This window comes from Corvus kubaryi, unplaced genomic scaffold (genome assembly GCF_017639235.1).
Source record: "Corvus kubaryi isolate FWS band 111438036 unplaced genomic scaffold, C.kubaryi_AGA036_p1.0 37361, whole genome shotgun sequence".
NCBI lineage: Eukaryota > Metazoa > Chordata > Aves > Passeriformes > Corvidae > Corvus > Corvus kubaryi.
Window position 1 is genome coordinate 3,598,013 of NW_024581118.1, and position 17,798 is coordinate 3,615,810.

The window sequence follows — 17,798 nt, forward strand, 5'->3', positions numbered from 1 at the left end:
AAATCAAACCCTTCATTTCTCTTCAGGCCAAGAACAGTGTATTTAATAGCAATGGGAATGGAGTCACAGGTCCAAGTGTCAGCACTGAGGGGGCTGTCTGAGGCAGGGAATGACAGCACATGTAAAGCTGAGGCTGCAGGCAGGGAGCATGGGGAATTACACATCTGTGGGGCAAGCAGGGCTACAGCAATAGGAAGAAACACACCAGGAAAGCAAAAATATCTCATCCCTGCAGGCTGCTTCCAGCCAAAGGGCTGCAGGCTGCTTGCTGGTAAGAACAGACAAGGGAAGGATACCTGCAAGATGGCCCAGCCTGTAGCTGCATAAGCCACTACTTATATAAAAAGATATATTTATAAATATTTTTTCCTTTTATCTTCTATGGAACACACATGTGCCACAGAAGTGAACAGCACCAGGATCTGGTGAGATCAAAGAAATGATAAACGGTTTCTTGCAGAGAAAACTCAAGGCACAAACATTAACACTAGCACACCAAGAAGCTTCATGAAATTATACCCATAATAATGCTATGTATAACGTATGCTGGTTTGGGAAAAAGGACTGTGATTTAAGGAACTGAAATTTAATTAAGGTAAAACAAAAGTTTCCATTAATCTTGAAAGATTTCACAACCTGCTGCTCTCCTTCACCATCCACTCCAGCTAATGCTGTAATGGGATCAAGTGCAGCACTCTGGACCTGAAACCTCCCGCAGTGCAGACACGGCTGGGCAAGATGTACCAGAGCACATGGCCTTCCCTAGGCTTGGGAAATAGGACACTTTGTCTCCTCAAGGTATTGTTCCAAAAACGCCCTGAGTGCAGTGGACACATATTTTCACTAGCCAGGATGCACAGGAGAATGAAGAACAGATGTTGATAAACTTGAGAATGGCAAAGACAAATGGCCAGAGCCTAGACCTGCAGGCAGGCCCTGCTGATGTGCATTTCCTGTCACGAGCACAAGTCTTCTCCTGAGCAGGTAAAATTCCAGTTATACTGAAATCTTCTCCCTGCGTGAATTCCAGTCATGGAGTTGGTGTTACAAACGTTTCCTGTCTTCTGTTCCCATGGTACAGGTAAGCACAGGTAAGGATGGGGCAGCAGAGCAGTGAATCCTCCCCAGCCAGCAGAACCATGTCCTATACACCTGTGGCCAAGAAGGGGTTTAGAGCTGGCTTGGCTCACGGTCAGTGAGGGCTCTGTAGATGTATTTTAACTGTAGGGAAGAAGGAGCTGACCTGAACCACGGCTGGGTCATGTCTGCAAAGCTCTTTGGAAGAGAGGGATCTTTGCTTTGCACAGTGAAAGATGCTGGAATCTCTGAAAGAAGATATATCAAAGCTGTTTTTGCAGGTCAGCTTTCAAAGTAAAGCCACAATGCAAACTATCAGCTTTCAGGACAAAATTGTATGGCTGGTATTGAAAAAGACAATACAGTAAATTGCATTTTAGTAAGGTCTGACTGTACATAAAAAGTGAGGAACTTCATTAAACAAGATCATACAGAGTACAGATGATACACATGAAGTTGATTTCTGATATCCTACTCCTGATGCTTTCTCCATTGTATTTATCTGAGGGGAGAAGGGAGTGAGACCACAGCTATGCCTTAGGCATTGAGAATGATGAGAGTACAGCTTTATAGCTTTAGCACAATAAATGCAAAGCATGGCATCTTCCCTACTTTGTTCTGCAGAATGAACTATTCAAAAGATAATAATGAACTTTGCATCATCTAGAGGACTCAATTGTGCCTTCTGCCTGCTTCCCTCATCTCAGCCATCTAAAACACTCCTGAATCCAGAAGCATGAGTGAAACCAGAAACTAAAATGCACCCGAGAAGTCAGAAATCACTGGGTCATTCAGCTGTAGAAAAGCATTTTGGATTTGAAAACAAAGGATGCAGAAAGAACAAACAAGGAAACCCACCGAGGACTGAGATTAAAGTCAGAAGCAAATACAGGATGTCTTAAGACGAGTTCATTGATTGTGAAAGGGAAAAAAGCCATCCAAACTCAACGCACAATTCATACTAGACAAAAATTCTCTATTCTTTCATTCACCTTCCAACTTTTTCCCTCTCCTCAACTTGCTCATTCACCTCCCTGCAACTTACCTTCCCCTAAGGAATACCAGGAGGCAGCCCCTGAATTCTAATTGCATTTGCTATTCTACTAAATCCCATAGATTTAAATGGGCAAAATTAGCTGAGTTCACCTATCAGGCATTCTCCACAATGCTAGAGGAGAAGCCACCTGAAGCTGTCGACGGGCTTTCTTTTGTTTATGGCTTTTAAATAATTCAGAGAGGAGCTGTCAAGTTGAATCTGCAAAGCTCCCTTGACTTTGGACTTACGCTATCAGACTGCTTGCCTATTGTTTATAAAGACAAAAAAGGAAAACGTTACGGGATCATATGTCTGCACAGGAGGGGAGTCAAGGACTAGGAGAACAAGGGCTGTCAGGACAGAAGTCATAAAAAATACAGATGGGAAAGCAAAAGTAGGCAGTAGGTGAAATACAGACGTACCAGCAAGGCAGCAAGACCAAGTTGCCAGTCTGGTTGTGCTATAAATACACAACACTAGCAGTTTCTTGTGCAATATGATGTTGTCCTTCAAAAAGGAAAGCCCCAAATGCAAATGGTTAACTTTAATTAGCAATTAGAAGCCCAACTTCCCAGCTATACAACTGCAGCTGCCTCTCCCAGATCTGTCTCACTTCTGCAAACCCACGACAGCTGTCAGGCAGTGGGCCAGCACTTAATAATCATTCCCAAACCTCAGACAGCACAATTCCATCCTTTCTTTCCTTTTTTTCTAGGCTCTTTGGGTAGACAAAGATTTACTGGGTCCTACCTGGGGACACCAGCAAACCACAGGCGATGGCCCCTGGCATCCCAGGGAGTTCATGCATTTCAAGGTGCCTTTTAGAATTATTTTTTTCTTAAGTGACTCTGTGGCATGCACAGTTCTGATGGGGTTTTGCACAGTCATTTTCAATCAAAGCTGCAAACCTGACTTTAAAGCAAATGACTGTTTCTTGAAGCAGCAAGAATGGAGAGAGGAGGGAAACCTCAGGATGTGCGGCCTGCTCCACTCATGCACATCCCTCCAACCAGAATGCAATCACCTCTACAACCAGTTTGCTAAACCTAACCAGAACTTTAAAAAAAGAGCATCTTAATACCAAACCCAGTAACGATGATTACAGTCTTGCTCTAACCTACTGAGCTGGATTAACACTTGGCAATTATACTTAGCTCTGGATGCTGCAAACAAAATGCTGCCCAAGGGCTCTCCCCACGTGGTAGGACATTGCAGCTGAGGATGCTGCAGGAGCTCTCTCTCAGCACACTGCAGGATAACACACGTGTAAGGAGGGGAACGATCTGATTTAGTTGGCTGTCCTAAAGCAGACAGAGACCTCCACTTTGCTCTAGGAAGACTGCAACAGTGGACAAAAAATATTTATTTTGCCCATGACTGGACCCAAAGGGTCCCAGCAGCTTCCAGTCCTAGAAAATTTCATGATTACACCAGCCTTTTATATAGTGTCTTTTATCCTGGGCTCCTGACCGTATCAAATGCTAAATGAAACATGATGTAAGGCATGCAAATAAGCCGAAGAAGAGAGGATTCACATAATAGGAAAATATCATTAAGTGGAAAAGTTTAACTCAGAAGGTCAAAGTCATTCTAACCAGAAGAAAGAGATGCTGCACGGGGCACACTTACATGCCCAAAAGCCTTAAACGGTGCTCAGTGACTGCCAGCCAACAGCAGGGCCTGGAGCTGCAGTGTCATTAGTAAGTCCCTGAATTTCTTGGCCTTGAATTCACTGCTAAACTCCAAGGAACAGCTTGCCAGTGGTGTATTGCCTGCCAGCATCCCCACAGCAAGATGCTGCTTCACCACTCCCTGACCCCCTCCCCTTTTGTTAGAAATTATTTTAAATGAGGTACGTGCATCTGAAATGAGCAATGCCAGCTCCCAAACTCCACTGGTAACAGTCCACTGTCAGGTAAGAGCCCTGAAATGAACAGAGGGGTTGTCAAGTTCCCATGTCACTGCCTGGAAATCCTTTAACTGGCTGCTTCCCCCCCATGCTCTCTCGTTGCCCTCAAAGAGCAAAAACCAGCTGATATCGTAACTCTGTTCCAGGCTGGAGATTTAGGATGACCTTATAGGTCTACACACTTCCTGGTGGAAAACAAGAGGTTAGAAAAAGACAGGAATTCTAGAAAGCATGCTCTTGTTGTTATGGGCAGTGAGCACTTGGGGCTAGCAGCAAAGGGGAGCAGTGGATCGTGCTGCGGCTCTGCTGGACACACTGCCCAGTGCTGGAGCTTGTCCTCCTCTGGCTTCTCAAAGAGGCATCAAAGCTGCATTAAGGTACTTCACTGTCCATCCTGGCTACTGCACAAACCCAGGAGCAGCTCAGTTAATGGCAGAACTTAAAGCCATCAGAGGCTTTTGCAGGTCGAGTGAGCCTTTTCACTGCATGCCAAAGTAATTTCCAGCTAATCCATTACACAGATTTAACCCATCCTGTACTACACCCCCTAACGACTTTATTCTAAAAGCCAGAAAGCATTTTACTTTCTAATGAGCCAGCAAATGAATAAAAAGCATCTCTCTTTGTGTAATGTACTCACAAGCAACTCTCTCGTGGTTGTGATTTTTCAGCACTGCGAGACTGAAGTGAGATCTGGGTAATGTTCTACATCACTGTTTAAGAGCAATTCAATCATCTTTGTTCTGGATTAAGTCTTGCTCCCGATTAAATTTAACAGAGCAATGAATAGGAAATCCATGACTCAGGAAGTAGGCAGATTTTATCTTTAAACCCAATTCACAAGTAAAATCATCTCTCTTACAATAGATAATTCTGCTACTGTTCAAGTTATTTTCACACAGTGGCTATAAAAAATTATCTCTAGATATCTCAAATGGAAATGACTGTTTTTAATGCTCCCTGTCACTCTGAATGCATGCTAAGACTAACAATACTGCATCAAAAAGAAGAGCTCAACAATCAAGAAATCCATTAAGCTACCAATGGCACTAATAGAAAAAAAAGAAGTTGAAAAAGACTCAAGTATATAAAGAAAAGAATTACCTATTGAGATAATAGGAATGAACAAAACCCCTTGTGTTGCACCACAGTACCTCTGATTTTCTAATATCCTTCAGCTACATAAATATTAGAATACAAACCCCACCTTTGCTGACAAAGGGCGACGGAAGACAAACACTTTTCTTGTTTTTTTTGCTAATCTGCTTCATCCTCCCTTTGATTTTAGATATTCTTTCTGAAGAGATGCTGCTGTTGACTCATTCCTCAATAGACACCACAGAGCTGGAGCACGTGGCCAGTACTCTCTGCTTTTCTCTGAGTCTGATGGTGCTTAAAACGTTTCAGAGCAGAGATGGGGAGAAATACAGAACAAAATACAGGGGATATAAGAAAATAAAAATAACTGTCCTCTGTCAGGACTACTCAACTTACTTCTTGTCACAGCAAACTTACATGTGCTGTTACAAACAGCAGTAGAAAATCTCCCACATTATCATGTCCTGCCCTACCTACACCATCCAAGGAAGAGATATAGGACTGTATAACGAAATGGCCTCTAAAATAAAAAATGCCAAACACAGAGCACATACACAGTGTGTGTTTGTGAGGATAAGGAGAGGCAGAGACACTGGCGTTTGGTGTCACAGTCATTACTTCATTAACTTTGATGTGTGATGAGCTAGGCTCAAATTCTGTATTCATGTGTTATCTGAAATCAATACAGAAGCTCCAGCCTGACTGAAAATACATCACAAACCTACCTCAAATTTGTTTGCAAAGGAAAACAGCAGAAACATCAAAAACCTGTGCAAAAGTAAGTTTTCTTAGCTCCCCATCTCACTCCAGAATGGGTAAGTCATACGTTCACAATGAATAGCAAAATCCAAAAATTTAGTGGTGGGCTTAAGAGGAGACTGTCCTTGGCCCCGCAGCCATGCTCAGACATCTCTGCTGTTGAGGGAAAACCAAGGAGCACTACGGCAGGAAGAGGAGGGAGGGCTGCAGAGGGTGGCCAGGAGGCATGGAAAGGGTCTGAGTTCACACTCAGGATACGCTGGGAGAGCCGTGGCCAAACTGCATGCCTTCACCCTGAAACAGCACACCTAGCAAACATCTATCTGAAAGGAATCTCCAAAGCAGGAGTTTTCTTAAACAAACTTCTGAGCCTCAGAGTGATTTTTCTTTGCTTGCTTTTGGAAAGCTAAATATACACATTCTGAAGTTTTGAAACAAAGAAAACTCCCAAGCTCCCAATGCTGGCTGCTGCCTGCTGTAACACCAGAGGAAAAGTTTCATAAGCTGCTAACTCCCACTCTACTTCCAATTTCCCAACAATCATGTGGGTTTTTTTTCCATGTGTCTCCCAACAATTTACGTTTCTTCTGTTGCATTGTCAAGCAAAGCATGAACCAGGGAAAAACAGAAAGCCAACAGCGAGCTGAATCCCTTTGTATTAAATAAGGACATTTGTATTTCACTTTCAAGTAGTTTTCTCTCTTTTTTTGTTACTTCTGCTGGCCCAAATTTATCTTTTCAAATGCTGTGCAATTTGTGAAGCAAGACATGCAGAGAACTATTAACCTATTTTAATCAAGGATATTTCACTCTAAACAAGTCAAGATATCCCCCAAGCACACACTCCCCAAACTAGAGCAGCTTGCTGTTATTTAGGGGTTGGAAGAAACTTAGCCAGAGCAATCTGCTTTGTAGAAGGTCTTTCTTGGAAGAAAAAAGGCAACGAGGTCTCAATTGATCAGTCTAGAAACTAGGAAGAAAGAATCATGAGTGCCTGATTAACACGAGGGTTCTTGGCTGGCGATGCCGAGCCTCTGCCAGCATGGGTAGTGAGGAGGGACGTAGCTTCTCCTCCTCCTCCTGCAGTTAATTTATGTGCTATCTGCAGATTACAGGTAAAAGGAACTTTTTTCTTTCCTTATTTAATGGATCTGAACCAAACTTTCTTCCCAGTATATGCAATATTGCATATAGTATCTCTCATTATTATAAATACTTGGGAAACAATGCTCTGCCTCATCTGCAGCTCCTCAGGCTGCCCCAGCTACACCTCTCTGCTTAACTTAATATTCACTTCAGACATAAAACAGTAAAACTAAGAAATCCAGTACTGCACCAAACAGCTCACTTCTGTCTGGCTTTAGCAACTAGATAAGCATTTTGGAAGTGATTATGACATACAATACCATAAGAGACATTATTATTTAAAGCAGCACTTCCCTCGCAGAATTCCCAACACCTTGTGCGAGGGTGAACTCCCGTCAGCTGCGCAACTCCAAATTTAACAGTGCCATTTCTGTCAAAGAGGCACTCATTACATTACTAAACATAACCTTCCTGTCATACTGGCTTTCTCTTCCTTACAAAAGACTGATTATTATAATCCTGTGTGTAACCTATATAAAACAATTATGCCTCCTAATTACATATCACGTAGTTTCAATTCAGACAGAAGATTGCCTTCAAAGAAGCGACCATTTTCACTCTGTGCACATACCTAGCTCATCAAGCATTACCTAGAATTAGAGCAGAACACCACCAAAAGAAATTTAAATAGGTTAAAAGGATACCAATTGTGTTGCTGTTAGAAAATCAGTCTAAGCAGTTGTTTTTGCAAGCCTTTATTCTTGCTTTATTAACATGCAACGCAATTGGCATTAAGCTGGTCACAAGTTAGTGCATTTCAAAAGGCTTTGGGGCTTTGGTACTGACAACAGAAGGGCAGAGAGCACACAAAAACTTTCAGAATGGATACCCAAAGCCAAGCAGTAACTCTATTAATGCACAGACGTACATAAAGTAAAGCTTTTGCAGAGAAAACCACCTATGCATAAATGCTCCTACTTCCATTTCACCCAGAGGTTAAATTATCTGATCAAAATCTTGTGCTGGAAAGGAAAAAAATCAGTTCATATTTTTTCCACTTCATTTAGACTCTGTAAAAACATTAAATCCTGTCATTAGAATTGCTTAATTAGGAGTGCTAGAGCAAAAGGTTGATGCAGCTCATGAATTGTGACTGCTGAATGGTGGTGGCCTGGCAGGATTTGCCATCAATATTAGCACTGAAGAATGGGGAAAAGAAAAAAGAAAAACACAATATTGTGAGGTTGTTTTGACTTTAATTGAAGCAGTGTCACTTGTTAGAGGGAATGAGGTTATAAACCAAATTCAAACAGCAGTGACAGCAGACCACCATCCTTGTGGGGGAATTCTGCATCTGCATGGAAGCTGGCTTCAGAGGCAGTGCCTTCAGCCCAATGCCAACGGCATTTCAAAGCCTGCCTCATGCTAGCTTTGGTCTTGCTGCTCTGAAACCGAAGTCCTCCTTTAGCAGTAAATGTTGGGACACACAGCTCTACCCCTGCAGCTCCTTTCTTCAGTGAGCCCCTTCATCTGCTTTGCAGCACACTGAATACTGCCCGACGGCTATCGGCTCCCGGCACTCAGACCTCATCTCACTGGCACTTTGTGCCAGCCAGGGACTTCAGCAGATGGCACTTCACACAGAAAAAAGCCAGCACGAGCCTAGCAGTGGAAAGTAAAGCAAAGGCTGCTCGTGCAGGAGATGCTCTGACTCAGAGGAAACCAGCTTTAGTCAGAGCTTGAGATCAGGCAATTTTGGCTCAGTACCTACAGAACTTGCCAGGACCCTGCTGTGACCTACTGCTTTCAGGGGCTCTGCTCCAGGACACTACACATCATATACAGTGGGTCCAGGGGAGGCCACAAAGCCGATTAGAGGGGTGGAACAACTCTCCTGTGAGGACAGGTGGGGTTGTTCAGCTTGGAGAAGAGAAGGCTCCAGGAAGACTTTACTGCAGCCTTCCAGCACTCAAAAGGAACCTATAAGAAAGATGGGGACAAACACTTTAGTAGGGCCTGTTGCAACAGGACAAGGGTGAATGGTTTTAAATTGAAAGAGGGTCAATTTAGAACAGATATAATGAAGAAGTTTTTTTCTAATGAGGGTGGTGAGGCACTGGCACAGATTGTTCAGAGATGTGGTGGAAGCCCCATCCCTGGGAGTGTTCAAGGCCAGGTTGGATGGGACTTCGAGCAACCTGCTCTCATGGAAGGTGTTTGTGTTTACTGATGGTCTCTAAATGTGCCTTCCTACCTGAACTACTCCATGATACTGTGATTGTAAGACCCCCCCCAAAAAATACTAGGAATGAGCCTTCCTGCCCAAAGGCTAAGGGCTGTAGGAGGGCAGAGAGAGCACTGCTGCCACCTCTAATTCCCACAGTGGCTGAAATGCCAAAGGCACATTGCTAAGAAAAGGCATGGTAAGAGAGAAGCTTACACTTCATGATAAATAGCTTTCCAGGCATCAGGTGAAAACCCCCCAAACCTTACAACAGCCTGATCAATTATTTAATCAGTGGCTTTAGAGCCCAACAGGGTACATATCAGAGTCCAGACCAGGGGGCCCAACAGCAGCACTGCTGAGACTGGGTGGAAAGGGAATACAGTTGTCCAATCATTTAATTCTAAAAGCAAGTGCTCTCTCTGAATACAAACCTGCTCTTTTTTTTCTCTCCAACCCAGTATGAGTAACACAAATAATTCTCTTTGCAGTTGTGCTGTTTGGGACATAGCTTATGTAAGGGCCCCATGACACATACTGCTGCACCTTGCAACACGATGATTCAGTAGCAAGCTGAGGATGGAGTCGGGAATGAAGTCCAGGTTCCATGTGAATCCCTGACTCCAGTTCATCTGTCATAAAACTGATACTTGAATAAAGAATTGATGGTTACTAAAGCAGCTGAGTGCCCACAGGAAAAAAACATCCACTTAGAAGTTTAACAACAGCTACAGAGAGACTTCTTTGCATCCCCAGCTCACTGTGTGTAACACAGCAGTATGATTTGCAATTGCATTGGGATGCTCTTATTTTTTAAAGCTTAGGAAACAGCAAGTGCCTGCTCAGACCTCTGCTTGCACCAGCAATGATCTGCAATCCATTATCTCTACAGCTGCACCACTGGGATCACCTACTGGAACTGTAATGTCAACAGCACTCAGTTATGTTGGCCACTATGTCATTCACTCAGTCTAGAAAGGTGACTCCCATAAGAAGGGCCTCAGTTCCATCTACAGCTCGCTCTCTACTCCGCTCGACATTAGAAGAGATGCACTGATGAGCAAATATCATCTGTAAAAGTCTGAAAGAGTAAATACTGTCTTCATTCAGGAAACAGATGGACTTTGACGCTGCAGCCATTTTCTGTGATTATGCAAGGAAAAAAAAAAAAGTGCCTCACCTTGCAGAAGGAGAGAAACTGAGTTTGCAAATGTAAAAGTTAAAACCAACAAAGAAGAAAAACCCGAGCCACCTACATTTCTTAAAGAAGCTATTCTTAAAATAGAAGCTACGATGATATCAGAGTGCTGCAGTACCGCAGGGGACCTGAACTTCCAGAGATGAGCAGGAGTGCCAGACTCAGCCCCCGTGTCCTCCGCAGTGGCACGGGCAGCTGCTCCGCATCTTGGAAAGGAAGAGTTAGCACAGGTACCAGCCACTGCTCCTGTGCCACCCTGAGCCCTGAAACAGCAACATAAATGGTGCAATAGAAGTTTTTGCCCCCAAACACCCTAGGCAGGAGGAGCACAGTGGACTCTCCTGGCTCCCTTCACCCCTGTGGCAGTGGTGTGGTCATGTCCTCACTGGGAGGAAGCTCAGAGGGTACCCTGCAGCCAGGGAGGAGACAGTAAGGAAAGAACATTTACCAGTATTTTTCTTCTTCTGCAGAACTCTCAAAATTAAACACTTCCTCATAAAGTCGGTCATTTGCATAATCACATTATCAAGATGGTCTTTCACATGGATCGAGGTGCCAACAGACTGAGATTTCAATATCATGCACAAACTGTTAACAAGAAGAGTATGATTTCTTGGGGGGGGGGCCCCCCCCAAAGTTCTCCACACTTTGACTCCAAGGTTTTTGACAGGGAAGAAAATACTGTTAGTCACCTGAGTATTTTTTAATTAATTCTCCTTAGCCACAGAAAAAATAGAGCCCAAAATAGAACATTTGAAGAGATATGGAGATGAAAGGATATGAGCATGTTCAGCACAAAGGATCATACATACTTACCTTGTGCCATCTTTTATCTGCAAGTAGAAATTATTCTGCATAAGGAATTATTTTTCAAGCAGCACATAAACCAGTATATACAATGTGTGCTGGCACACATAACTAATATGCTAAAATCTGGGGAGGGGAAATGAAGCACATATGACGTATCTTCTGATGTTCTGAGTTCCATTTGCTTTTAAATTTTAGATTTTCAAATGAGTAAGGGAGCAGTAGACATGAAAAAGGTAGATGGAAGAGAAATCAAATACATTTACTACCTAAGGAAAGCGCAAAATAAAAGTCAAAGAAAACCCTGTGTTTAAAGCATTGCCAATGGCCAGAGAGCAGAGGGCATGTCAAGAGGAGTGGGAAGCCATCACACAGACAGCTGTGAGCCTTGCAGCATGCAGGCTATGGGGATCAGACAGCTTTCACAGGAGGGAGAAAAGCCTTTGACGACTTTCAGGTGGGGGAGAAAAAAACCCAGTAGAATAAACCCGATCAAAGCCACATCTTGTGTTTTTTAGAAGCTGATTGTTCTCAGCCTTCCACAAACTGCTGTGCATTTCAAGCACAAGAATGAAGACCTCTGTGTTTCCAGCATGAAGCAGTGGTGTGGGACTGCACTGGAGGATAATGTGCAAGGACACAAACTTGGGAGATGCTGCACACAAATGCTACAGGCCAGTCCTGGTCTAGCAAAGAAAGGATGAGTCAGAAAACAGCAGATGCCCTTCCAGAAAATACCTCATGCTGTGACCTGTGGCACAGCTGGTATCAGAGGCAGGCACGGGGCAGCTGGGGTCTGATCACTCCAGGCAGGCATTTATCTCCTAAACTTTAGGTTTCTACCTGGCTATTTCCTGACATCTGAACAGGTAAGTTAAGGATGATGTAAAAATAAAACACCACAGAGTTGTAGCTGGAAGTCAAAATTCTTACCAATTTTGAGACTTTAAAATTTCAGCAGCAAAGAGAAACAATGAAGTATGAAGTGCTACTTGTTCTCCCCCCAAAGTCCCATTGGAATTTGTACTTCAAGCTACAAGAGATATAGTTACAGCTGATACAAGTTACTTAAGAATGACACTGAATTAGCATTTGGTTACTTGGGAATGACAAAGGAGGTTTCATTTTTAATGTTCATAAGTCACCCAAATTAATTAGGGCTTTTAAGTGGCAATGAATCACTTCCTGAAATAATTTGTATTGGCTAAATTAATTCCTGTGAAGGGAGCCAATTTGCTGATTGTAAATTACAAGAGCCCCTGACTAGCTCCTGTGTACACTGTGTACCATTTATAAGGCTACTGGGAAACAAAGGATGGCTACTTTTCATCAGTGAACAAGACTGCAGCCCTATTAAGTGACTAACTTATAGTGCTACAATTATAGGTTTCTATTTAAAGAATCCAAGCCAGACATCATTAAGAAACAAAGCTGAATATTCAAAAGAAAGGAAAAATAAACAGAAGAAAAGCTTGTTTTCTGAAAAGATGCACGAAAAACCTATTCGAAGGGAACATTTCATCCTCTTAGATTAACAAACAGAAGTTCAGACCTGTAGGGCTAATTATGAAGATACTTCCATCATAGGGCAATGCCCAAAGCCAACCTGAAGCATGGAGTCCCAGAGCTGCCTTCTCTCACCCATGGTTAGGCGACTGCTTTGAGAACCCCCCCATCAATTTAAATTACTTTGGAGGAGTGATGAAGTGAGAAAACACATACATGGATTTCTACTCAGGTGGAGGAGATGCTTTCCTACCACTGGCAGCCTTCCTCCCAGGAGACCTCTGCACCCATCCAGTACATCCCACCACCCACCTGCTCTTTGGTTAAAGACTGCAGCACTCTTCTTAATGGATTTCCCTTCTTTACTCCTCCAAAAAGAAAAAAAAAGAAGTGCATTAAGCTTTACCTAAGCTAATTTGCATGGCTTTCTCCTGTTCTTATCTGCATCTCCTCACTGGTATCAAAGCCTCGACATTTCTGCTTGTGAAATCCTTCCCCGGTAACCTGCTTATCAGCAGTAATGAATACTTGTGCAAACAGGTACAAAATTAAATGGCTTCTTCACAGTGATTATGATAGATTGAGCTATGCTTTATCTACATAATCAATTTGCTTCTGTGTTCTGCTGTAATACCTTTTTGCTGTCCTGGGAGCAGGTTCAGCCTTGGTCTCTCTTTCAACAGCTTCTTTCTGAGAAGCACTAACTGCCTGGGAAAAGGCAATCTTGAGGTGCAATCATTTAACACAGCATGTATGAGGCACATAAACTCTGCAAGAGGGCAGAGCAGGTCCAAATAACAGGTGTCCCCTTTAAGGAAGAGAAAACATCCTGTAGGACACCTAAGGGAAAGCAAAGCACAAACCAATCTCCTCCAGCCATGATCCGCATACCCAGACGTAACTGTGGTGACCTTTCCAAGACAGATGACACCTCTACCCACTTAAATGCAGGGAGCTACTACCACTACTAGAATCTCCTTTCCCTGTGCAAGAGCATCCCTGCATTGAAGAGCATCCCCTGTTTACATGCTACTAAAATAGAAGACTGCTGTTTTCAGTCTCAAGACCGGATTCTTGATTGAAATCAAGCTGGTTAAAATGGACGGCATGGGTATATTATAAAATCCTTGACTTGGGAAATTAAAGGATTTGGTCCAGGGAATGTTCTGAAAAGCATCTCCATGTCTAACTCATGTTTATCAAGTCACTTAGGCCAAAAGTACCCTGAAACTTTCTCTTCTTTTAAATATCGATCAACTTTTTGCATAAAACAAGAAGGGAGAAATGGTTTTCCCCACAAACAATAAGTAGATGCTATTTAGAAAATATCCAACAGCCTATTTACTTTTGTCCAAAACACAGCACTGCAAGAATCAGAGGCTTGCTTCATAGTCAGCCTGGTGGGAGGCTTGTTGTTTGCCTGGCTTTTTCCAAAGAGTCTAACTGAACAATTAACCTACAAGCTAGTGCTTATTTCTAAACACTTTTATGAATTGAAAATTGAGTAAACCTGGTTCAAAATGCTAATTAAGCACTTAGGGAGAATAATTTCTCTTCCTTATTATGGCTTTGATATAGGTAAAGAGAAGGAGGTGCTGGACCTTTGAGTTGGAAAGGTGACAGCTCCAGAAAAAAGGTTTCTGCATCTTTGTAAGCAAAGAAAAAGCAATGCAGAAGAGAAAAAATAAAAAGATGGGTTCTGGCAAGGGCTGCTGGCACAGATTGACTTAGGCTCAGGAGGAAGTAAAAGCCTGAATTACATAAAAATAGATTTAAGAAAGAATCAATGACATTTCATCTGAAAGTTTTAGTTAAGTTTTAATTAGGATCTCAGATTTTGCACTTAAGTGCACGAAGTGAAGGAGTACATGTACTCATGCTTCCCAAGATAACTGACAGATCTGAAACTTACTCATCTCATCGCAAAAGGTTAATTAAAGAACAATCCTTGAGAACAGCACTGTATAGAAACCGAGAGTCTGCTCTGCTGGGGAGCCCTGGGGAAAGGCTGTGCTGGCATCTCCCACCCCCAGGAACAAACTGAAGATGCTGCCTGGTGACCACAGCATGGAGACGAGCGAGGTGCTTTGAACCAGCCCAGCAAGGAACGGAGAGCAGCGTGCCCACAGCACTCTAAAACTTGCTCACTGTGCTGCCTGTGGATCTGGGGCAGGTTTCCCAGACAGCTGCTGGCCTGGAGCTGCTTCCACACACACAGTCCTTCAGCAGAGAGGTGGGATCACAGCCAGTGGTGAGAGGTACAGGTGGCAATTCTTATAATTAGGAAACTAAGGCAGAGTGACTCAACCCAGGATCAAAATTGTAATTAAGCTGGAAATAGGCTGTGGGTTCCCCGAATCCTGCAGATGCTGACAGCACTACGAGGCACAGGCCTTCTCTGGTTCAGCTAAGCATCAGAAAAAAAAAATGTCAGCTTGCAGGGAAGCCTGTATATGCAAAGCTTATTTGAAAAAAATCGTGACAACTTGAAGAAACATTATCAAAATGGAGAACAGGAGAGTTTCATCATTTGAGTAAGACTTTGTGGACATAACTGACCTTTGGCTGTGCAGTAATTTAATTTCCTAAGAACATGAGCAAAGTCTCAATTAGGTCAGAGAGGACTGCTGCACCAGTAGAAAGGAAGAGGAATGTGCAGCTGGATCAGTGAAAAGATACGGTGCAAGGAAACACTGAGGCCTCTTGGCAGAATAAAGCGAGGCTTGCTTGGTATGTGCCACAGTCAGAGGCAAAAACCAGTCTCAGGCAGCTTTTTGCTGCTCTCTTTAAAAGCTAGAGCCAGGTACAGGGGCTGCCACAGGAAAAACAGGCTCATTTAGAAGCAGCCCAGGGAAAAGCAGATGAATGTTGGAGAAAAAAAAAAAAGACCAGAACAGCATGGATTCTGAATGCTGCTTAATGGAGTGAAGCCTGAACATTATTTGGTGAGATCTTGACGGGCCTGATTTAACTATTACATTTTTGTATAATACTTTTCATCCTGATTATGAAGGATTGCTTGACAGCCCTTGGTGACTGCTTAAAAGTTTCTCAGCCACTTAAGCAGAAGATCTATCAGAGCACATTTATCAGAGAAAAGACTGTTACAGAGTGGATGGCAACAGACATGACCCCAGGATGAGACATCTCTGTTATTGCCTCTAGAAGCAGTGGGCAAGACAATCCAAATACTAAAGTGAAGGCAGTTCAAGGAAGGGCATTTCTGGACACACGGGTTCCCACAGCATGTTTTTATCCAGAAGAAAGACAAATTTCCAAACTTAAAACAGCCACGCTTCACCTGAGACACGTGTATACCAAGCCCTCCTAAATCCCCAGCCAGAAAGAAGCTGGTGATCCTACATCACTGACTCTCATGCTCCCTGTTCAAACCACAATGGCCCACTTCTTACTTTTAAACACAAAGGGCAGTTCCAGACATGTGGGTTTATTTTAGTTTTGGCTCGAAAGTGTCCATCCAAAGTGAGTTTGTGTCAGTGACAACTGAATCCCGGTTCTGGGGCAGTGTGTGCACATGCAGAAAGCAGACTGGTAGATGTGTCCCTTCCAAAGTGTTGTCTTTGTGAACACATCATCTCAGGACAGCAATTAGCCAACATTTCACTTCAGCCACTTTGAAGACTGCATTTAAGATCAACTCCTTTTTGTCCTCTCCCAACAGTTCCATTAAGTATCTGATCTGCAAACCTTGTACATAAAAGAGTTACTTGCTCCATTTTGTTTATGCAAGCTTTTCAAGAACACTCTGAATTCAAAAGCAGCGTTTTGTTCTCCAGAGCAGTCCTGTTCTGAAAGACTCACAAAAGCTGCATCAGGTCTGCCTGCCACATTAGCACACATGCCAGGGATGTGAATTCAGTGTCACTAGAACAGACACTGAGGTGACTGCAGCCTGCACTCACCTCCTTTTCGTATCTACTCATCTAAACACGAAGGCTGTGTTCCAATGAGCAAACCCAGACAGACACAGGAACGTTGAGACAAGGCTCCACAACGATCCTTAAAGCAACAACAACCTCACTAATGCACCCAAAAAAACCCATCAAGTGCCAGAAAAACAATGCTGCTTCTGGGATTTCAGATGCCGTATAGAGGAATTCTAACACCCAGGCGGAAGAGTTAAGATCACAGCAGTCTCTTCTCCCCCAGCATTTCAGTTACCCTGCAAATCATCAGGGTTCTCACAACGACCTGCAAGTACCCTTAATTTTCCCATGAACAGGGAAATACCAAGTGCAGTCAAACCCTCAGCAAGGCCATTTGGTGAGAAAGCAGGAGGCATTCCTTCTGCATGTGGGCAGAAAGCTTACCCCATCTGGAAGTGCCCTCCAGCACACAGCGCTCACAAACTCATTTGTGTCATCTTCTTTCCGGTCCTTGTCCAGGACACTTTTGACTGTGTCAAACTTGAACGTCAGCAGCGTCTTTGAGAGGCCCTTATAGTATAAGTAAAGGGAATTATTTTCACTTCCTAGAAATAAAAAAAAAAAAAAAAAAAAAAAGTAAGTATACAAGATATACAAGATTAGGTTCCGGTAAGACAAACAGAAATAAGGGGTTTTAGCTCTTTCATTGCTTAAGACAAGCCCAGACATTTCCTTGTAGTTATTGTCACGCTCATGGGGCCCTGGCAGCTGGAAGTGCTCCACAGCAAACTTCCATCACACTTAATAACAGGACATGGTTTTATTACAAGACAACTGCAGCATGGAGCACAGCTGCAAAACTTAGAGGATCCCAAGAACCCTCCACAACCTCCTCAGGGCAGAGCATTTTGAGCAAAGCATCTGCACAACCACAGGAATCGCTGCTACATCCAGCCTGCTCAGAGCCACAGCTCAAAAGCAGGTAGCACTATCAAAGTTCTTCCTGCCACAATCAAGTACATCAACTTGGTCTGTGGAGGTTTAAGCAAGAGAGACTAGACTGTACAGGCTTTATTTAGAAACCCATCCCAATTTCTGCCTTGCAAGCTGCCCAGCGATCAGAGAACACATGAGCTAAGGTCCTCCCTTCAGCGCTGGCACAGCTGTCCGGCTCATCCCACAGCTATCAGCCTGTCACTGCCTTCTCACCT

The 17,798-nt window shown here is 43.3% G+C and overlaps 1 protein-coding gene and 1 non-coding gene across 3 annotated transcripts in view; both read right to left on the reverse strand.

Annotated features, from left to right (window-relative positions):
• The window catches only part of COP1 (COP1 E3 ubiquitin ligase), a 124,503-nt gene that overhangs the window by 14,958 nt on the left and 91,747 nt on the right, over window positions 1-17,798 (reverse strand). For both annotated transcript variants that reach the window (XM_042033833.1, XM_042033832.1), the window contains exon 18: window positions 17,032-17,192. In XM_042033833.1, coding sequence (XP_041889767.1) covers window positions 17,032-17,192 — 161 coding nt within the window. The remainder of the gene's footprint in view (window positions 1-17,031; window positions 17,193-17,798) is intronic.
• On the reverse strand, window positions 3,377-3,521 carry LOC121667392. Its single transcript, XR_006017056.1, has one exon.